We start from the raw sequence: 24,475 nt of genomic DNA, 5'->3' as shown, positions 1-24,475 counted from the left end.
TTCAGAAGTTGAATAATGTCCTCTAGGTTTTTATCATTAATCTGATGGAATTGTGTCATGGTGTTTGAATTGATTTTAAGTGGACACAGAGACAACACATTTGCTGTACCTGATGCAGAGGCACTAACTGCTTGTCTGATTTTCTGAATTTTGTCAGTGAAAAAGGAGGCAAAATCATTGCACGCCCTGGTGGATAGAAATTCAGAGGCTACTGACACTGGGGGGTTAGTTAGTCTGTCGACAGTAGCAAACAAGGCAGAAGGCACGTGCGTTGTTTTTGGTAATGATGTCAGAGAAGAAAGACTGTCGTGCGTTTTTCAATTCCAAATTATAAAGGATTCGATTTTAGATTTCAAAGTGAACCTGGAGATTTGTTTTTCGCCACCTGCGTTCAGCTTTTCGACATTCTCTTTTTTTTTTCTCGCACACACACACACACACACACACACACACACACACACACACACACACACACACACACACACACACACACACACACACACACACACACACACACACACACACACACACACACACACACACACACACACACACACACACACACACACACACACACACACAGAGAGGGTACACATTTACACAGCACAGGTGTTAATACTCGGTGCTTATTTGATTTAACTCTAATGCTGTCTTTTGTGAGTAAAATATGCAAAAAGACAGAAATACAGCGTTTCAGTATAAGAGCTCGAAAAACACTGCTGATTACAGGCTGAACAAACATAATGGATTTACAGAAACATTTGTTTAATCACTTCAAACTTGGTTTCAAATCAAGTTGTTCCAAATATTCATGCTAAAATATATTTTAAAAAATCCTTATCTTAGAACTACAAACTTTATCAGTACTGTGAAGACGGTCTGGACCAGATGTATCTGACAGTAGCCTAGCTATTGTTGTTAAGGATTTTGGACAATGGGAATATCACCTTCTGGTTCCAAATCCTTTTTCTCTTTTTACCACAATCATAAAAAAAACTCTCCTTTACATTTCAAAAGTTCATATATTTTGCAAAAATGTCAAAAATAGGTTTTAGTGTCCTGAGCTTTTTTTGTATAGTTACCGCTCTGCCCCCTTTCTGAAAGTCACATTTAAACTGAATCAACCATACCATAGGGCATGGGTCGGCAACAGGCGGCCCGCGGGCCATTGTTGGCCCGCCAGCAATAATATTTGGCCCGTAATTTTGAGAATCAAAAATAAAATATTATTTTGATCTTTTTATTTTATTTTTTATTTTTTTTTACAACATAGGACCGACAGTCGCACATCAGGGTTTCCGTTAGCCGCCGATCGATCGGCCGCCGGTCATTATCGGCCGATATTCACTCTTAATAGTTTGATCGGTGCTCTCTATAAAGGCCGATCAGGAGAGCTGGATCTGATCGATATGGACATAAACGCGAGTGAAGTATAACCGGACCTGAGAGAGAGATCAGATCAGCTGCTGAGTCTAATGGAGACACGCAGCTCTGCATGATCACCTGAAGCCCCGCCCTCTGTTTAACGAGCTGCATGAGAAACTGACGGGCTGTCAGGAGAGAGAGGGAGAGAGGAAAAGAGAGGATCCGTTTCTCCCGTGTTATTATTCAAAGTTAATGTAAACTTTTGAATAATGTACTTCATCTACTACAAGTAGTTTGTTTGAATGTAATAATTATGTTGTTTGTTGTTTGTGGAATCATTTATGGAAAAATGAATCTGAATTTTTTGATCTGTTACGATTATAAACTGAAGCAATATAAAAATGAGCCCCATTAACTGAGTTTTAAACATCAGCATATCCGGTCATAGTCCGGTGATTACCTGCTAACGGAAACTCTGCTACACAACTCTTATTATTATTATTGAAACATGACCGGTAAGTTTCAAATTAGTCAAAATAAATTCTGTCCCGACATATCCGCTTACATTCATAATGTCAGCGGAGGGAGGGGAAGCGACGCTGTGGAAGAGCAGAGTGGCGAGGGAGAGCTGTCATATTCCCTTTACAAGCTTCAAACATGTATTTATCGTGTGAATTTGGAAATACAAATGTATATGTAACATATTCTGAAAGCCAAGACTTTGTTTATTTAAAATCAAACGAAACACCCGATCCCCAAAAAAATATTTTTTTACGCAAATCCACGTTTATTTTGAAATGAGCCGTTGCGACTTCCGACTGATTTCGATAGAGCGGGTCACATATGGCAAATGTGTGGTTGGGGGGAACCAGGTCAATTAAAGTACTTATTTAACTATTAAATACATTGAGTTTGAGTAAAATACTTGGTTAATGATTAATTTAGGTTATAATATATGAAATTGCAAAGAAAAACTGCTGTAATTGATTTATTTTGTCCTTTGGTATTTTTTTAAAGGTTTTCAACCTGAAAGAATCCTAATGTGTCCTTGAAAAGTTGAAATAAAGAAAAGGAAAAAGGATTCCAGTTGTCCCTCAAGCCTCTCAAATGTGGGCAAACACTCAAATAAATGCCAAAAACCCAGAGAACTTGACAATACTTATCAGAATAAAAGCATGTTAAATAACACTGCTACCTAGTTAATAACTCTACTTTACTCAGTGGAGGCTCGTCCATTGAGGAAAGGGAGGACCATCCTCCCTACAATTTCAGAGAAAAATAAACTTTGAAGAGAACAATAAATACACCTCAATTTAAAAGATAAGTCTGTTAAAATACAGATAATAGCCCTGGCTTTGGGACTGAAATGGGGCTAGAGAGGACAAGCCTCCCTTTGGGCGGGTCTAGCCAAAGGCTCTGGATTGGGTTATATCATCAGTGAACCAATCAGCGGATCTGACTGCGCATCATAGTGTTGATGGGGGTTATCAGCGATATCAGAGTTTTTTCTGAGCCGGGGAACAGGGGCGCTGCGCCCTCTTACCAAAATCAATTCCTTGAATTACGCTTTGATTATGTTCTGGCCCGCCATCTTGCGGCTCAGCAAAAAATTGGCCCACGGCCAAACTTACTTGCCTACCCCTGCCATAGGGGATTAAGAATCTACAGGATAAATAGTTCCATGTTGAAATCACAGAAATTTAAATTTTGAAATAAAGGGACACATCAATATAAAATGTAAAGTGCTTAAAAGCAATTCGCCCTGACCTATGCTTTTGCCCATACAGGAATACATGTCAGAAATGAAAAATAAACCATTTGAAAAGAAGCATTAAATACAAAGATGGATGTGAATAGTGAAGTGACAATTATCATTGAACCTATCCTGCTACTTGTCAGGACTTCACACCCAGAGACACAAAGCAGCCACAAACAACAAAACACCTGCAGGAGGAATATCAACAATGTGTAATTGGACTACATATTATTGTTTTTCAGTCACAGATGGCAGATTCAACACATCTGCTGCTGAGAGTAGAGGCGGATCTATCTGTCTTTATCTCGAGGGGAGCGCCGAAGATCTGCTCGGAGTGAGACAGCCTGTCCCTGCTTCTCCCCGAGCTCGCGCCTCACTATCGACCCGCACACTTCCAAGCTGATTTGACCTGTCTGTACTTGCTGCTCAACAAATGAACAGGCGCTGGAAGGGCGTGGAGAGTGGAGCAGACACATGAACAGGCTCTCCAGTACGTACGTACACACACACACACACACACACACACACACACACACACACACACACACACACACACACACACACACACACACACACACACACACACACACACACACACACACACACACACACACACACACACACACACACACACACACACACACACACACACACACACACACACACACACACACACACACACACACACACACACACACACACACACACACACACACACACACAAGGAATTGCGTTGCTTTATGATTTACAGTTAACATGATGTACATTACACATATGGTGAAATCATGTGTTTCTGATCATACAATGATGAACATAAATCAAGTTATGCTAGCAGGAGCAAGAAGGGGTCAGTCAATTATTACCTGTCCATCACATTATCATATGTCATGCATGAAAGGGGAGTTTTTTCAGATGATGGCATTAAAGAAAATGTCAGGGGGCACCAACGAGATAAGTATTAATCCTTTTAATATCCTTTGCAAATATCAAGGAGGCAGCCACTTTCATGATACGTTGTTGTGGACCAGCAGAGTGCTTTTTGATTTCATTACAGTATGTCAAGATAATGCGCTTGGTACAAACACACTGACTGACATCAGCATCCTGGGGAAAAGACAAAGTCTAATCAAATCAGGAGATAGAATCACAGAAAGATATACAGCGGAAAAAACTGACAGAAAACGGAGGAATGAAAAAAGATAGAAACAAAAAGCAAGTACAAGTAGACGCTAGCAAGATGCCCTTTGTGTTCGCCCGAAGGCTTAATGTCCTTAACGGCCAGCTGGTCTGTTTCATACTTTAATAGTTTTTGCACTAATGATCCATCTTTGCCATCGCACTGGGAGTTTTGAGGCTTAAAGACAGAGACAAGACAGACCCCACATCTGAAAGAGCCTTCAGTTAATACTTTAAAACTCCTCTGGCTGTTTGTAGGTTACATGATTTGACAAACTTGTCCTATATTATATACGGATCATCCCACATTTTATTCAATAACTGGATACCTGCTAAATGTGCAACAAAGATGTGAGTGATGAAAAGTTCAAATCCACACCCACACAAACAGCATGAAGCCACAGATCTGTACATCGCAATTATATTGATAAAGATGAATTGTGCTTCTGATGTTTTTTTCTGAAATCTCACAACTGCTCAGTGACAGTGACCCAGCGGGGCAGCAAATGTGAAAACATAAAAACGAAGTCTTAAAATACATGCTCTAATTGTATTTGCACTTACTGTACTGTGGTGGTGATGTGCAGCCGTCGAAGGCCTGATGTAGGGAACTGGCGAGAGTTAATGTAGGAGACCTTGGTCATGGCTGTGTTGATGCTGTCCAGATCCTCTCCCTCCACCACCAGCACGGACTGAGCGGGGTTAAAATGGAACTGGAGACACAAACAAACACAAAGAGACGTTCAGATCTCCAGATTCAGACAATGTGGTTAAGCTAACTTACATTTTGTGTGTCTTTTGAGGGAAAACATGTGCAACAATAGCTTTAACTAGACTCTGTTTATTAGCTAAGTTATATCGAGTTACATCCTGTTCTGCTTAGAAGTGACACATGAGTTCTTCTGGTGGCTAGGGTTGGGTCTATATATCATTTTATTGTGGATTTTGATGAATAAACACTACCAATAAATTGATAATGGTACATTTCTAACATCGGTCATTACAAATGACTTGAAAACTTGCTGTTATGGAAAGTGAAACATAGAACCAGATAAAAACAAATACAGGAAATATGAAGCAAGTTAGAAAAGACTCTCAATGTTCCTTTTTGTATTTTTCACCAAAAAGGATGTCCAATTAAAAAACTTGTGTCTTGTATCTGTGAAATGAAATGAATGAAAATATTGGATCGCTGAAAAATGTAAGGCAGTATTGTAATACTTTTTAGCGTGATTTAAAACATTTATTGAGGATTTTTGGAACAACATGTTGAATCACAATTTCTTTGGACAGGGACAGAACTATTTTAAATCCTCGTTAAAACATTGACGATTTGAGCAGATTTGTGCCACATCGACATGACATTTGTAAGTGTTGAGTGGGTTTGTTTCCATGCACCTTGATGTCCTTGGCGAGGCTTTCCAGTGAGTTAATATCAAGGCCTTCTTTGCAAGCCTGCAAACAGGAAATAACCTTCTGGGTTTCGATGCGGCCCGGTCGGATTGTCAGACCTGACAGGCTGCCACGGAAATACTGGGTGAACCTCGGGGTACCTACCTCACCCCCTAGAGCGAGAGATAGAGGAGAGAAACACAATCAGGAGAATGGGAGAAGTGACATATGAGAGAGTAAAGGACAGAAGTGGAATAAAGGAGAGGAGAGGTGCGGCAAAAAGGTCAGTTTGATAGATAAAGATTGGGAATGTCACAATGTCCGCCAATTCCTACTCTCACATTTTCCTTGTTCCCTCCCCCCCTGCCATCTACTAACATCTATCCTGTCCTCAGACACTTCAGTAACCCCCATCACAAAATCACACCAGTTCCCACCTCCACTGTCCCACAAACATATATTATTGCCAGGCCGTTGGCTCTTCTTCAAGGATCAAGGCTTGTATTAGTCATACACACATAGCTACAGTGTAGTTATGACGATGAAAATCTTAGGTCACAGGCTCCTCCAACAGTGCAACACAATAAAACAGAAAAACAGAAAAAATAGTGCAAGTAAATATAAAGAGAAAAATAGTAAAATTGTGAAATAGTGCAATAAGAGTCTACAGTATATACAAGTGATTGGAATATGATATATTAGATAAATCATTTCTAAGTTGCAGCCAGATGAATGTTATGGATGTTGTTTCAAAAGTTCAGGTGTTTAATAGTCTTCTGGCCTGTGGGATGAAACTGTCCCTGTCTCCTGCCTGTCTTTGGACTTGTGCTCTCTAGCCTGACCTAACATCAACTTGAACTTTATATTTAACAGGCCTGGTTTCAGAGTGAAGCTTTTGGGTTCAAACCTGTTTTTACTGAGCCTTTGCAGGGTAACGGAGACAACAACATTCATTATGTATGTTTCAAAGGAAAAAGCAAGCATACTTTTCCCAAAATAACATCTGTGAATCTCTCAGAAACAGCTTACATGACCCAAATGGATAGCAGGTTATGAAGTATTTAGAAGTTATTTTTCACAAAGGATGTAAGAAAAGAAGCATGCAAAACAGGTCTGAATACAATTCTAATACAATTATAAGAAATGTTTTCATGGTTTCCACATTTCAAGTGAAATTCAAATCAACATATTTAAGGGTGTTTTATTTTTATTTAAATGGACGTCATTAAGCTTGAACCTGTAAATTCTAATTAAAAATAAAAATAAATGCTCATGATTACATCTCTGGATTTAGTTTTCTACACCAACATTTATCCTTTAGTGAGAGCTTTTGTCAAACAATGTTGAATTAAGAGAAGAAGCTACTTAAGAACAGGTGGCAATATTTGTTGATATATTTAACACCTGACAATAAAGCAGATACTTTGACACGTTCCGTCAGGTTGATGTATTGACTCAGAAGTACCAGTTTGACGGATGTAACGCGTGCTTGACCTTTTCTGCAACTGCAGCAAGGAGTGAGAGAAATAAATCCCTTCATGCTAAATATATGGAACCGTAATGGAAGGCACACATTGGCACTGAGTGTGTGTGTGTTGCAGTCAAATTCAGTTGAGCCATGACATCTTCTTAAGAGAGCACTTTTTTTATTCAGAGTAAAATGGCCGGCTCTGCCCTGCAGTGCAATTTCACCACTTCTGATTAAGTGTGTAATTTCCACTAAATCATAAAGGTTCGCAGTGGTTCTCAACTTGTGGGCCGATGACCCGTTTCGAGTGGGTCGCAGATGTGTGAGTGAAGAAAAAATAAATTGAAATTCTTTTTTTTTTGCGGAAAAAAGTCAAACTTTTATTTTGAAGGCCCGATTTTAACGCTGTGCATGCAATAGAGAGGCGAAGTCCCTCCTCTTCCGGTTGAGCTCCATGGGACCTTATTTCGAAAAAGTTATGCATTGAAGTCAATGGAGAGAGAAAGATTATCTTTCGATCCCGTTTGAATTGTGCCACGAATGACACATATGATGTTTGTCAATTTAAAAGATAATTTAATAAAGTCAAAAAACTAAAAATGTGTCGTAAAACTGTGAAGTAACACTTTTTTTTGGTGTGAAACCGCTCAATGACCTTCATCTCCCGTCTCGCACCACATACCAAGACGGCCGTCACGTTGGCACATTTCAATTATTTCTTTCAGAATAAGGCAAAAAGTATTAAAAGAGGTGAAAATCACTACAAGTCTGGGCATGTTGAGAGCTGTACATACACACAAGGGGAGTTAGTCGGGACCGGGATTCTGGGATTTGTAGTCTTTCTAGTTGCGTATTTTTCATAGTCTTACGGTTTTACGACAAACTGTGACTTTTTTGACATGAAAATTATTATTTAAGATTGACAAACATCATATGTGTAATCTCGTGGCACAATTCAAACGGGATCAAAAGATAATCTTTCTCTCTCCATTGACTTCAAACTTTTTCCGAAATAAGGTCCCATGAGTCCCACCGGAAGGGGAGGGACTTCGCCGTCTCTAGCGGACTGGAAGTACCGGAGACCATAAACGTTTTTTGAAAACTTCTGTCATGTGGTGATCATCTTCTCAATAAAACATCTTTGCTGATGTTTTTTCGAGTCTTCTGGCCAATCAGAATCCAGATTGTTGCCGGAAGTCCCCACGGAGAATAACTTTGCGGTAGAACAATTCTTTATACATCCATGGGTACAACTTCAGATCAAAATGAACACATAATGAGATATGACCCCCGGTTTGATGATTGACAGGTCACAGAACAATGGGGGCTATCTACCCTTACCCACAATTTAAAGTAATTCACACAGACTATCTCCTCTTTGCTCTTCTCTTTGTGAGGAGCAGCAAGTTCAGCTTCAGAACAAAATGAAAAACAAACAATGGCATAACATATTATTAATATGTCGGGTTATTTTCTTAGAGAATCCCCCCAGATCCCCCTCTTGGGTTGGGTTTTCAGCATGTGTGCCTTTTTATGTTATGCAGTTCACCTTTGATTCCATCATCTCATTAAACCTTTTTACTTTAGTTCTGTGAAGGGATATATGCACTCACTGTACTTCAGTTTAATTGATAATGTATGCTGAAAAGCGTATTACAGCACAATTTTTTGTTGAATAGATTTGAGTGGTTCAAAATTTCGGGTCACGATTTATTGACAAAGTGGCTCCCGAGGCCTGACCAGTTGAGAACCACTGGTGTGTCTTTTAGGTCAGCTTTTAAGTCTAGGCCTGGGAATGATATTCCAGTCAGGTCAAGTCTCCAACATGTGCATTTCACCAGAATAAAATGCATCCCAGCTGACATTTTGTATTACTGTTATACATCTAATATTTCTAATGGCCTCTTTCAAAACTACACATTTCACATGTTCCTTGACTGTATTGCTGCACCCCTTTTGAATTTACTGTATAATTAGGGACATACTCTATTTCTATCTCGATACAACAATATTCAAAAGCTCAATTTATTAAATGAATAGCAAAAGCAATACACCTTTTCAGATGTTACTTTAAACCTTAGATACAACTCTGTTAAAATGTTATTAAAATATGAAGTGTAATTACAACTCAGCATACAGTAGCACATTTTTTTTTATTTCACAACACAAGACAATTAATTATGTTAAGTGCTGGAAATCTTTATAAGAATCTAAGTCAACCCTGTTGCTTTTCAAAAATATATTTAACTATTAACTATATTGTTCTCTTTCATTCGTATTTGCCATATACGCCTCTGCGCCGCACAGCACACATTTCCGGGAGGTTGAAATAAAACAGGAAAAATATTAATTACATTGTTTTATCTTAATAGTTTAGACATTTGAGGCTTGTTTTTGAGTTAATTAAATACCTGCAGCGATCCCCCTGCAGTAGAAACGATAAGCCTCCAATTTAAGAGAGATGCTGTGTGCGTTTACGCTCAAGGCAAAGATTCACCAGTTATTTCAATCTTTAGTCCCCATGTATTTAATTAATTCGTTTATTTCTCATGAAACAAGTGTCATTGCATCCTGTTACAGTGCAACTGTGTCAATGCAATGACTACACTCTAATAAATGAGTTTTTAACGGACATCACTCAAATGTGCATCAGTTTAGGATTGTTTTTGCAATGAGGCTCATAAAAGGGCCAATTTTACACTAAGTGTTTGTATGTTTACTATTTTAAATATGTTCAAATTAGAAACCAGAGGCTTTTTTCTTTGGCAAAGCAGGTGGGAGGTGCATTTCAGCCCTTGCACTTGCTTTGAGATTCACACGGTTCCTTTTGTTTAATTTGGACAGTTTTAGCAGCCCCTAAAAGCCACACAATCCTTTTGTAAATTGGCCACTCAGTGGTTCTCAAATGGGGGTACGCGGACCCCTAGGGGTACGTTGGAGTACTGCAGGGGGTACGTGAGATTTATTTTATGTTAATGAAAAAAACAAAACATAATTAATGCATTTAAACAAACTACTAATAGTAGATTAACTAGGCTACTTTATTCAAAGGTTTACAGAAATTCTGGATAATAAAATGGGAAAAATAAACAGGGTGCTCTCTTTTCCTCTCCCTCTCCTGACAGCCCGTCAGTCTCGTGCAGCTCGCTGAACATGTAATGAGTGACCCGACAGTAAAGAATACATATATGTATAACTAGTTTAGCTTGTTCCAGAGTAGATTTACTAGCTAAGTGTGTTAGGTCTAACTCTTAGTGTATTTTGGTCCGCTCACCGGTCCGTCACAGCGGCGGAGCTGTGATCCGGAAGAGCTGCGTGTTCTCCGTCAGCAGCAGCTGATCTGATATCTGATCTCTCTCTCGCGTCCGGTTATACTTCACTCACGTTTTTGTCCAAATCTATCAGATCTAGCTAGTTCTAGTTAATGATATGACTGCCTGCTTATCAAAGGACCTAAACAATAAGTGTTGCTTGGCAACGGCGTGTGGCCGCAAAATATAGCGCAGCATTATATGTTTATATGAGGGGTCAAAATCCGATGCTCATAACATGCTCATATATTTTTTCCTCTTCATTCCCCACGCCCCAAAATAAATAAATATACACATTTTAGGAAAAGTAACGAAGTTTGAGCAGTGTGGGTTTTATATGAACAGAGTTACACATATTTCAAAACGTGAAGTGTCATAACTGCAGTTTGCCTCCCTGTCAGAATGACAAAGGTCCTCAGTGAAGCACAAGCCCATGTTTCTCACTACATTGTAAGTACAACTTATTAAAAAGATCAGTTCAATGCAACTAATGTCGTCTTAGTGTTATTGCATGATGTTAAAATTGGTTTGCCATGAATTTAGTGATGGATTGTAAACATTTGAATTGTAGCATTTAAGTGTTTCTCAGTTACGGCCCGTCCACACTACAGCTTCAAAAAAAGCTTGGAGCTGGGCGTGTCTGAAGCTTGGGGATTTTATTCGAGCACCGCGACCAACAACCAATCACATGAATCTCCCGCCCCCGACATACAAAGTAAAAAACCCCGGAGATTTTATGCGAGCAATATATATATAAACTCCCCAAACAGGCGAAAACCTACCAGTTTCACCCACTGTCTCTGCCACCTCCCTCCATTACTGGTTCTTCCGGTTTGTATCCCGGTAGGTGAAGAGGGTCTGGTCATACAAAACTGGGTGATTTGCTACGGCGATAATTAGTTTCTCCTCCATCTTTTTTTGAAATATAGAAATGAACGGCGGGATATCTCTCCCAGCTTAGACGCGGTTTGATTGGCTAGGGCTTGAGCTGTCAGATTTTCAGAAACGGGATTTGATTGGCTGGCGCTGGCTACTCCGGCGTCTCCGGGGTCAGAAGTTGAACATTGTTCAACTTCTAACGCCGGAGACGGACCGCTATGCTACCCACCATTCAGTTCGGCGAAAAGCGAGGCAACGTGACGTCACCCCATTCAAAGTGAATGGGCAGACGCGTTGGAAACCGTTTTTGAAGCTGTCGAAGCTGTAGTGTGGACGGGCCGTTACTGTTGTTGTTTTAATAAATCAGACACTGATGGTGCAGCACTGTACTGTACAGTACCTCTTTATATAGGCATTTTGTCCCGAACAAATTGTTTTTGCGCTGATCAGGGGGTACTTGGCGGAATATTTTATTCAAAGGGGGTACATTATTGAAAAAAGTTTGAGAACCACTGCTCTATACTGTATAAACCCCTTACTGTCATACTGATGTTCTTCAGGGCCTGAAAGTTGATTAAATAATTTAGTTTGTTGTCTGAGATTACTAACCCACTTAATTTAACACAGCCTGGATGTTCTTCTCCTCTCCTGAACTACTCTGTGCAGCGGGGCTCAGGGGAACGAGAGGCAGTAACAGCAGATATTACTGAGAACAGCAGCTACAGTAGCAGCCAGCATGGGGCTGGAGGCATCTACTCTCTCCACTCTGTCAATGTGAATCATACAGGGGTGTTTCAACATGTCGGCTGAGAGAGAAGATCCTGTCACAGAAACGTCAAACAAGTGCCTTCAGCATATAGGCAGCAGGAGACTTCTGCTGCAAATTCCACTAACAGTGGGATAATGCCGTTCTTCTCATACAATCTGCATCAAACAGCATCACATATCCTCATACAATGAGTTTACACTATTATGTAAACTACTATGTTAACATTTGAAAAGTCTAGTAACTTGTCTCCGACACAGATTATTGATATTTTGGTTGCATTAAGATCTTTCGTCACCTTTTAATCAGAGCAACAGCCCACTGTGTCATATCATGTCTATCTTCTGGAGCTCTGAGGGCGGTCACTGGTGATGCATTTTAGGATGCAGTTCATGTTCTCCAAGAACAGTTAGGAGTCAAATGGTTTGCAATAACCATGTAAACAACATTACAGCATCTGGTATGCTTTAAAACAGCAGGATCTATTCACTACCACTCAGAATCACAGACAAGCTGGTTCGGGGCGGAAAGTTAGACAGAACTTATCCTGTATTTTTTCCCAACCTCAGTATAAAATCAGCCGAGGAACTTTTTGACAGTTTGTATTTGTTCTGTATATGTATGCAGGGTCAAGCCTAAAAACAAATAGGTGTTACAGAGCTATAAGATTTCCTTCTGGTATTTGTCATTTTCCTTTCACTAAACATCACATTTTAAATAGTTTAGCCATTTAAGCTTTCTTGCTATTTTACCCTCATGGAGAATATTTCTTATCTAGACCACAACCAAATCAAATTAACATATTATATACATATAATAATAGTGTATTGCTGGGATTTGTAGGTAATTTACAGCTAAAATGCGATAGTAGCCTTTTCTTATATTGCTTTATTATAGTACACATTTAAGATGATGTGGCAACTGTCGTAATTAAGTTTCCTAGAGCAATTCTATACTTTATTTGTCACAAGACAATGACTATGTTTACATGCACAGTAATATATTCTGAATATGACAATATTCTGTATTTGACATGGGTCACACAGAATTGTATTTGGATATTAAAGGCCTTCTTTCAGCCTTATTTCTTTTGTGCATGTAAACAGTCACTGATATTATTCTTCTTTCCATCTGAAACAAGAGATGCTGTTGGTCGAACTGTTGTTGGACAGTGAGGCTATATATTAAGGTCTCTACATGTTAGAATCTATGATCCAGACCATGATTTGGAAATACCAGAAGCCTAGCTGTGCTGCGTATAGATAAATCCATGGCCCTGTCTGCGGTGCTGAAGTATCAGATGGATTTGTAATTGCATTTTTTTCTCTCAGTCCTAACCCTCTGTCGGTTTAGATCTATACAATTCTCCTATCTATTTACTATAAACACTCACTTCTATACTATATGTAGCCTATATATTTATATCTATATACATGTATATATATCGTCTATGCTGCTGGATGTATCAAGTTCCCTCTGGGACAAAAATATTTGAGGGGAGACATGACTCCAGTTATAGTTAAGGTGTCCTGGAACAATGTTGTGCTCCCATTAGGCCTTACCGCCAGTTAAAAATGAACAAATCTGATGTCAAACTTGCAAAACGTAAATTAACTAAAGATGATTCAAAAGAGTTTTGGTTTTATTTGAAATAGAAAAAACCTTGTTGTCCATCAGCCACCGTGAGAGTGGCAAAACTACAAACAGCATGAACAACCCATCTGCACTATTACAGGCTTTATAATTCAGATTATTTTATGCCAATACCCTTTTTTAACAGAGGCATGGTAAGTACTATGTTTAAGTGACGACAGTAGGTGTAAGTGGGGAACATTTTCCATCACCTCGTTTTCTTTCCACATGAAGAAATATTCATCATTATTCTGCCCCTTAAGTCTCTTTCTTCATCTCCCTGACAAATGCATGTTGAAAGGTTTTCAACAAGACAATTTCTTTCTGATTCACAACAAAACTGAACTTTCGGATTGCCTGTGTGTTGATTTGCAGACAGTATGAGTTTGATAAATTCATAAAAAAAGGAAATGCATAACAACACAGATGAGGAGGAAAAGGACACAACTCAATGCATTGCAGATCTTTCATATACGTTTACATATGTGAGCATTAACACATATGATCTTTTGTAAATAAGCACTCCGGGCTAATTTATATTGAATAGCTTGTTAAGACTTGCTTCAGAATTTTGCTCATTTTCACTCGGCGTAAAGGAAAAACATTTTTGTTATATATTTATATAATTTAAAGGATTGATATTTCAAGACTATAAAATGGCTATAACTTGTTGTTAACCGCTGAACTAAATAACAAAAAATAACTGCTGCATTTCATTAAGCTCCTTGACTATTCTATTCTGCTTGCAAGCTGAATGCAACAGAGCCTTAATAAAATCAATATTATCCCTATGCTTCTCCAGCTTTGACGAGTCAAAACCGTAAAGGTCAACAGGATTACAATCATTTTAAAAACCAATTTATATAGTGCTTGTAGATTAGATTATGTATCTTGACTTTTCTCATTTCACTGTGTGCTAAAACTAAAATAGTAGCACGATGTCCTTATACTCTAGCGGCAACTAATATTATACGTACTGATAACATGCTGTTTGTTGACATTTAATTATCAACATCAAACTACCCCAGCCTGTAAATGCCTGCTCTGCACTTCCTTGGTAACGTATTTAAATACTGTAGTGTGATGTTGCTGTGAAATTACACACCCACTTCCTACAACAAATGAAATAAGATGGCAAACAGATTTTCTTTTCCTAAAAAATAAACCCCGAACAAAACCATTACAGTAGCTTGTTAACCTTGTATGTTGACACACGTCTTCTATTTTGCTTTCGGGCCAGTGAAAACACAGCCTTTCATGCCACACGTCTCATCATTATGTTGTTGATTGTGGGGAAAAGAGGATGGAGAAATGAGAGAAAGGCAATCTTGCTCGCTAATGGCTTGCAAAGTTATCAGTTGCGGCTTAGTGAAGCTTAAAGCGGCTTCATTGGGATGTAATAGCTGGCAAAGTTGTCCTCCATTCACTCAAGCTAATCCTTCCTTCAGGGCTTTCTCTCACAATCAGAGATTCATGGAAAGAGAAAGAAAGAGAGGCCTGTATGAAGCAAGGAAGAAAATGATGATGACAAAAAGGAAATTGCAATCGGGCACAGGATGAAAAGAAATTTAGATGGCAAAAAGTGCCATCAGGATCCAAGCTTTGGGTGATACTGTTGAGTGTTATGAGCGTGATTTAGGCAAGCTGCAGAACGGATCACTATCGTCTCCTTCTGCCCTCCTGTAAAGACCTTTTATATAATTATTCAAGTCGTAAACATGGCAGCAGGGTAGCTCTTATTCATTCAAATGTGATCACTGCTCGCTCTCGTTCCCTGCCGCTGGAACTGACACGCAGAACTTCCCGTTTTAATACCCACTCGGATCGTGCCTCTCCATTTCAAAGAAGAAATACTTGCAGCCCTGGGGCATAAATCTTAATCTCTTTATTTATCTTAACACAAAGTCTCCTGCTTCTTCTCTGTCTGTTTGTACTTCAAATGAAATGTTCAATGTCTTTGGCTTCTGTGCCATTTTCCATGCAGTCTTTCAATGTCCTGCCATATGTTGCCATTCTTTGCTGGCTGTTTGGCTTTGCAAAAGAAAATGTAATTATATTTGATAACACTGTGCATTAATTTTATGATCTCTTCCCAGTCCTGTACTGCCAAGGTGGAAGAGATATGTTCAAAATACTAGGTCTAAGTAGAGTATTTTTTTCGTTTGTGGTAAAAGTTATATCATTAAATGAAGTAAAAACAAAAATGCAGAAATAATAAAAGAAACTTACTCAAAACAGTAAAAGGGGAGGACCCTTGAAAGGAAAAACAGACCTATCAACCTATTAATTAATGTAATGTGAAGGAAACACATATCAAAGCCACCAGCTGTAAAGGCTGTTACATAAAGAGCAACTATACCTGTAAACCATCCAAACAACATCAAATAATATCAGAGTCACATTCCTGACTGATTTTCAGTTTCAATGCCATGGACAGATTTCTGCATTGCTTTAAAGCTACTCTTTATCTCAGAAACACACACACACACACACACACCACACACACCACACACACACACACACACACACACACAACACACACACACACACACACAACACACACACAACACACACACACACACACACACACACACACACACACACACACACACACACACACACACACACACACACACACACACACACACACACACACACACCACACACACCACACACACACCCACACCCACACACACACACACACACACACACACACTGACCTTGCCAGCAGGCGCCCACAGTCAGCTGCGTATAAATCTTTGCTGTTTGGATGGGCCAGTCATCCGTCACCAGATAGGGTTCATAGGTAACACCATCCACAAATAGTGTGACTGCAGGGAACTCCACGTTGATCACATAATAGTGCCATTCCTTGTCACAGATCTGTAAACGAGAGAGAGGTTAGGGTGTTATTAAGCTACAGTGCATGTCCACTTCATGCTTTCAAAAAGGAAATATTTGTGGTTATTCATAGTACACAAAATTAGGGCAGCTTTAAAAATACATTACTCTGGCAACTACATCTCTTTTCGGGGTCTTATTTAGGTTAGGAGCCTTTTTCCATGGAGGATTATGTTTATAGAGATGGAGATGAGGATGTTTACTCCGAGCTTTCTAGCTTCAATGAGAGAGAGGCAACAAATTCCCCTTCACTGAATCATTTGCTCCCTGTCGTTAGATTGCTAATGAGGTTTCCCTCTAATGAGCTGTTCATTAAACGCACGCAATGAGCGACAAACACGGCTGTGGAGTGCCTGGCGTCTTTTTAGAAGCCATCACAGACATTCTCTGACTATCTGAAAAACTTGTACAACACACATACCTTCCAACAACTTTGCCACAAACACAATTTAGAAACACATGTGTTAAAGCTAAAACTAACAATCAATTTAAGCCTGAAAAATTACTGAAATTAATAAATAATTAGCAGATATACATGAGGATTCATGTGTTGTTATTGACAAATGTATGGCTGATTCATTCCAGTTAATCAAAAATATGCAATATTATTTCACCATCACAAAGGAATTATTACGACATTGCATGAGGGCCTTAAAGCAACTTCGGTGGATTATTGTTGCTCCTCTTATGACCATTGCATTTGTGTTTTCTGTAAATCAGGCAGGTCTAAAGGATTCAGATAAACTAACATCCAACATTAATCTATTTTCCTTGGAGAGGAGAATATCTGCTCATGTAAGATACACAGAGAGAAAAAGCAGGAAAGGATACAACAACCAGATTGTTTTTGTCTTTGTTAGATTTCCTTCTACGGCTCAGAAGCACACACACACACACACACACACACACACACACACACACACACACACACACACACACACACACACACACACACACACACACACACACACCACACACACACACACACACACACACACACACACACACACACACACACACACACACACACACACACACACACACACACACACACACACAAATCCTTTGGGAAATGGCAAAAAAATCCACCACTTTAAATATTAACTTCCAGTAAAAACAGCAACAAACATTTCCATGTTGCTGTGGTATGGAGTTGTGGTACTTCTGTGGGACTGATTGATTAACCCTTAATTTCTTATCTTGTTACCCCCAATCCTCCTTGCTGTGCTTCTTAGAGAGTGGAGTAGGTTCAGGACTGAGTGACAGAAATAGAGGGCACGAACAAACAACATCATCAATGTCAATATTTCTGTTGTCTAGAAAAGCATGCACAATGAAGTGGGAACATCCTTTCCAGCAGCTCTCAGTGCACAAGTCAAGCTTTACTGCATGAATATTAATGCATACACAATGAAAGGAAATGCCCTTTTCGTTTCGATTTACTACGCAGCAACATGACTAAATAATAAAACAAGAACACATGCCATCTTGTCAGACACATCAACTTCACAGAGTGGCTTCTATCATTTATGTGCACATACTGTAAGTGGCTAGAGTCATTAAGGAAAGCTCTGAATCCAATCCAGCTGCAGCACTCAATTTATTTATATTGTTGACGGTCTAAACTTGAGAAATCATACTTTCAACCTTTACGAATGCATGCACACACACATCATTAGTGGCTACCATCAGCAGCACCCTCTCTGCCGCTGAGGAATGTTTGTATTCACACAGCTCGTCTGCAGCATAGACTGGTCTGAAGGCACATTAGTCAGCGGGAGCTTGAAAGTGTTTCTGCAACAGTGTAACAACACAATGCATTCTGAAATAGGTAAGGAGCCTGTCCCCAAGCAGATTGCAGGCCTGCTTCTGATGAACAAAATCACCAGAGGAGTCTAAAAAAACAGAGAGACTGCAGGAGAGGCAGGCAGACAGACACTGAGGCTATGCCCCTGCTAATGCTTTTTAAAATACATATGTTCTCCATTTTGGGCTCCCATTTAACTCAAATTGCACCCAAACCAACACATGTTTCAATGCGAGGGTTACTTGATGCACTTACAGAGGATAGCGATCATTTTAAAAGTAGATTACAAGTAGATTACCTGTTCTTTGGATTAAACCATTTTTGGGGGATATGTCGACATTTCCATTTTTTTTTCTTTCTTCCTTTTATCACTCGGATTGCTTCAGTACAGTGAAGTACATTACGTACCTATTACGGCCATTACGTAATTACGGCCATTACGACCTAATGGAGCAGAATGTCAGATTACTACAACACACCTGAGGGGGCAGGATCTTTGTTTATCACTGAGCAAAGATTACAATGGTTCAATTGAACAGGCTGAGGACTGCAAAAAGGGAATGCTAGGAATCATCTTTTTTGACAGCAGACATTGAATGTGTCATATCAGAAAAACAGCAGGTGTAATTGATGACACCCAGTTCCAGGGTCCTGTGAATAAGCATGTTGGCTCACAGGGAAACTGAGCCATCATTAATGAAATGGTGTCTTTAAATGATGATGCTGCAGGGAATTGTGGGACAGCATTATGTCCTTTCCCTTGATAAAGGATGGTCCAGTTTCAACCAGCTCTTATCATCGCTGCCACTTACTTTCAGGTCATTTCACCCTTAAGAACTTCCCTGAGAAAAGAAAGACAGTTTGAGCTCAGTTAGCCAGTGAGAACAAGGTCAAAGCGATGGCCAAGAGAGGTGTTTTACTCATCCTACAACTCCAAATGAGAGTACATGAGTTTTCTATATCAGATATACTGATATGTTGAGTCTTTTATCCTTATAATCCTACATGGTGTCTCTCTACGATATATACATTCCTTGCTTTTAGAGCTGTGATGGTTTGGATCAAGAACTGCACAATTGATATCCAGACATTTTCTGATCATTCCTCTCTCATTTTGGCCATCTCCTGTCTAAGATTCAGATTGTAGATGCTGCCAACTAAACCCTAGCTTATGGAGTCACATCCCTTTGCTGAGTATATTACCATGCAATAGAAGTGTTTTATTGCTGAGAATAAAACACAGGAGATAAGCCCGTCTATCTTCGGGAAATCTGCCACGGCGTATTTACGAGAGGCTATTACATCTTATACATCGGCAGTAAAGAAAGAAGACCTTTTGGCCAATTGGACCTAGAAAGTCTAGAGACTGAATTTAGGTTGTCACCCAAAGGATCTCTGGCAAAACAATTAGGTGCTGTCCGCTGTGAGCTAGACTAACTAGTAACAAGGAGAGCAGAGTCCCGAATCTTTTTCTGTGTGGAACATTGGTTAGAGGTTTCAGGTAATGAACTAGATCGGCCTATTGTGCGTGTTGCTAGAAGGAAAACCAAACACAACCCCTTATTCACAAATAGCAATGGGACATTTTGTATCTGCTGACATAAACAGAATAATGAGGACATTCTGTGGGCTGCTGAGAAGCCCTTTAATGGGGTCAAGTTTATTTTGATGCATTGTGGAGCTATGGGATATGGAAACAAACCATAATATATAGCGGTGTTCAGATGCGTTGGATGTGATAAACAGCGCCTGACAGGCATGCTTTTTTATTCTGCTTTGGTAGTAAAACCACGGGTCAAAGCCATTACACATGATGTGAGGGGTATACTGATTTTTATAATAAATAATATAATGATTGGTGCTTGAAAAATCTGTGCTGATGTTTTTGCTGTTCAGACATAATGATTGCTCACCTTCTGTGAATTTAACTTCCACGAATAATGTAAAGGAAGCTTTTAGGCAACACTACCCTGTTTTCCTCATCTATTCTTTTTCGTAGCCCTTTGTGTGAACGACTTTCTCCTGTTCTCCCATCTCCTGCTATCCCCACCTCCACCTCATCATTCCTTCCTAACTTGCACCTCTCTTCTCTTTCCCTTTTCATCTCCTTTCTACCTATTCACATTCCTCTGCTCTCCTCTCTTCTGCCACTGCTGTGCCACTGCATTATTGATGCAAGCCTATTATGTGTCAGTGTGGTGGTAGGGAATGACAAGCATACAGAAAAAAGAGAAACATTTATGAAAAACGTGAAAGAAAGAATGAAAAGAGCTTTGCTAAGATCCTCAACAGCGTGCACATTTAACATGTCATACAAAAGCAGCAAAAGCCTAATGTTAGATGGAGTACACGTCATGTAAGACTCAACAAATGTATTATAACAAAATTGCATCAAGGTCAACTTTCAGTTGAGTTGAGAGTATGTCCATTGGGAGAAGCTATATGATACATGTCAGTGACAGACGGGAAACTGCTAAACAAAGAGTGAGTCATAAGATGAAATATACTTCATGTCAAAGGTGCTTTGAAATGACGTTTGAAATCTATTTCTTTGTTTTTGTATCTCAAAGGTTATAACTTGGTTAGTGCAGTAATATAATATCAGTGAATTATTTAAGCTTTACCTCTCGGGTCAGCAGGAGGGAAGGCATCTTTCACCCAAAGTAAACAAGCTGTCAGTATTGGTATGCTGCCTGATGGGATGCCTATGTCACTCTGCATGTCTGCTGAGTGGTACATAAGTAGCACATAGTGGCAATAAGCCTCCTGCTGCTCCCTCTCACACACACACACTGCAAAGACACACAAGAGATGCATCCGCTGTACATAAGGGTAAGCGCCTGAAGCAGTCAAAGTACAGCTAAGCCTTCAAATGAGGTCGTTGGAAAAATAGACGCTAGAAAATAAATAAACACACACTGAAGATGTATCCGCTAGAGGCGACGCTCAATACCTCATCTGTTGCTCTATCTTTGTCGGTTTTGCTCTCACAGAATAGGAAAAAATGTGCTTTTCATCATTGCCAGTTGGTGCTTTTTTATACAAAGTGTGCTTCATACTGAGTCCTTGTAACTTAAGCCAACAGTATCAATCCAGAAAGTAAATAAACACTGCAATGTTGGATAACATGTGATGGTGACTGAAAAACAACAAAAAACATGTAATTTTGAGATGATAGTGATACACACACTGCCTCTTGTTCTAATGTGCACAGCTATACTGATACTCAAACCCTTTTCTGTGGAACTATATGACTCCCTGAATAGGCCCTTCAATCTCTCCTGGTATCTACAACAAACAGGCAGAGAAGCAACGCAACATCAACGCCATCCAATTCATCTCCTCAGAAACAAAAGAGATGCTTCTCATCGACAGAGGACGGAGAACCAGCTGCGGCACAACATGCATGATAATAGCAGGCAGATAAGGCAGATAATTGTATATGCTGTATAGCCAAGCATGAGGGGGATTGTGTGATACTCCAACCTCTTGACAATCACACTTTGACACAATGATAAATAACGGGGGTCTGCAGCTGTTTTGTGAAGTTGGAGAAAAAGTTTATCTGTAATTCACAGCTCATGACCGGCCCCGTCAACAGCACAGTTATCTTGGACTGCTGTGGATCAGCTGCCAACATTAATAAACATTTGACCCCTGGCTAAAGCTTTTCAAATCTCAGACCTGCGAAAACGATTTGTTTTGGTCTCAACTCACACGCTTCTGTACATAGATTTGTTTTATCTATAACGACCCTGCTGTGAGTACATAACACATTATTTGAAAGGGGTTTAAATCAATGCCACATACCACACACACACTCGCCCTCTATCAGACTGTGCCGGGCAAACTTATAAAGCTGTTCAAACTGGAAGAAGGTTTAGCATAAAAAGGCCCCGATAGGGAAAATGTCCGCTTCTTTACTTTACCTCATTCCCCTCTGCTTTGTGTGACTTTGCTTGCATGTTTGACCCATTCCTACCATCTTTGACTTACAGCACATTACAGAAGAATGGCTCTAGATTTGTATAGGACTTTGTGGCTGTGAGTGAATATCTTTCCAACAGCTGGACTAAACTGATAGGCTTGCTTGATTCAAGGACAGTGAATAATGTACAAATAGTAGAGAAATCCATCCCCTTCTCTATTATCAAGGCTGAAAGGAGAAAGGAAAATAGGTATTCCTTTGTGTGTGTGTGTGTGTGTGTGTGTGTGTGTGTGTGTGTGTGTGTGTGTGTGTGTGTGTGTGTGTGTGTGTGTGTGTGTGCAGTTGTGTTCCAAAATACACTGAAAAACAGGCGTGTAGATGTCTTTGTAAAGGTTTCTGTCAGATGTGACATTCCTTCAGTGCTTTTCGATCGACATGGAAAATGGAAACCTTTCTCTCACTCCTCTCTGCCAGCTTTCTTTCATCCCTCCCCTCCCCTCTCAGGGTGAGAATTGCAAAATCAATAGAGCTAAATGGAGTTGCTGCCGAAGCCATTGAGTGTCCTTTCTAAGTGCTGGAGGAACAAGGACAGTCAGAGGCAGCTGTGATACCCAGCAGCCACCTCTTCCGGTAACACTTTATATTAAGGTACACAAATTAACCATCAACTAGTTGTTAATTAACATGCATTTTAGCAGTATATTGGCTCTTTATTAGTCATTATAAAACACTTATTAATGCCTTATTCTACATGACCATATTCTACAAGTAATAAGCCATTAGTTGAGAGTTTTTCCTCAATAACCCTCTAATTAGTGCTTATTTATTGCAAGTAAGGAAGTTGTTGTACATGAGTTTTGGCCTTAATATGCTCTGCTCAATATGGGCCTAATAAGGCAGTAGTACCACAAGAATAGTAATTCTACCATAATAACACTTTGCAAATATGATCTATTCTTATGTAATTGTCATTTTTACAACAAGTGTTAATTGTGTCTAAATAACTCAAAATTAGGTATTTATATCTTAGACGATGTTCCCTGTTTTAAAGTGAAGTCTTGTTCATCCCCAATAAGCTAGTAGTTTGACTCTAAGTGACCTGAACAGGTTCCCTATTCTAAAGTTGCCTCCTCTTCACACTTTGTAAATACATTATAGCACACAACTACTGAAACTAGAGAATGCAATTCCTGAAGAAATTGCTAGTGGGAATGCTTTATGCTGAAAAGCTGACGCTAAGATATGTGAATTTATACGGCATGGATCTTTACTACTTTATATAATAATAAATAATTAAAGTCACTGTTTTATAACTCCTTGTGCCTGGCAAATGAGAAAAAGATTTCCTGTAAAATATTTAATCAATCTTTCAAACTATTACTATTCCATAAATAACTCAAAAGTAAGGTTGATATTTGTGCAGATACAAGATCATAATGGATTTAAGAACAGAACATCTTGTGATAAAGTACGATTGTGAAAACAATTACCATATTGTTGGTTTTGGATGACTGTTATCAATAAAACAAAAATAATAACTTAAAAGATTGATGTGCCTGGATTTTCATTGTAGTTATTGGGCAGTCAACCAATAGGCATTTTTCATAATTCCAAGAAGAATATTATATTTGTTAAGGATTGGGGCAGTTTTCAAAAGCACTGCTCACTTCTGAAATATCGTGTGCTGCTCCAGGGCACACATCAGATTTTCATTTCAGCATCTCACATTCAAAAGAAATGGTTTGGTTCTAGATTCAATCATTTTGCACTGACATTCAACAAGAAGATAGGCCAGAATTGTTTAAAAGAAAAGAGGTGAAGACACCAGTTTCTCTGTTGAAAGTAGCCTTTCGTCGATCCAGCTGAAAAACATGTTTTCACACAAGAATCCATCAAAGCAGTTTCACTAATGTACTGCTCTTTCCACCTGCATGTCAACTCAATAAAGAAGTTGAGTGCACAACATGTTCAAATATGCAGGAAGTCACTACCATAAAAAGCACATTATGGCAACGTGAGTTCAGCAAACTGCACTCTACTTCACAGATTGATGATCATAGAGTTGTTTCCTTCACTTGCCCAAATGGGCTGTGC

General features: G+C 39.4%; 1 protein-coding gene across 2 annotated transcripts in view; it reads right to left on the bottom strand.

Annotated features, from left to right (window-relative positions):
- Nucleotides 1-24,475, bottom strand: part of clstn2 (calsyntenin 2) — a 189,578-nt gene that overhangs the window by 12,587 nt on the left and 152,516 nt on the right. For both annotated transcript variants that reach the window (XM_034196160.1, XM_034196161.1), the window contains exons 10-12: nucleotides 16,466-16,628; nucleotides 5,696-5,862; nucleotides 4,862-5,010 (exon numbers count right to left, since the gene is read on the bottom strand). In XM_034196160.1, coding sequence (XP_034052051.1) covers nucleotides 4,862-5,010; nucleotides 5,696-5,862; nucleotides 16,466-16,628 — 479 coding nt within the window. The remainder of the gene's footprint in view (nucleotides 1-4,861; nucleotides 5,011-5,695; nucleotides 5,863-16,465; nucleotides 16,629-24,475) is intronic.

This window comes from Gymnodraco acuticeps, unplaced genomic scaffold, assembly GCF_902827175.1.
Source record: "Gymnodraco acuticeps unplaced genomic scaffold, fGymAcu1.1, whole genome shotgun sequence".
Taxonomy (NCBI): Eukaryota; Metazoa; Chordata; class Actinopteri; order Perciformes; family Bathydraconidae; genus Gymnodraco; species Gymnodraco acuticeps.
The sequence above is the reverse complement of the archived record's forward strand: the minus strand, read 5'-3'. Positions and strand labels throughout refer to the sequence as shown.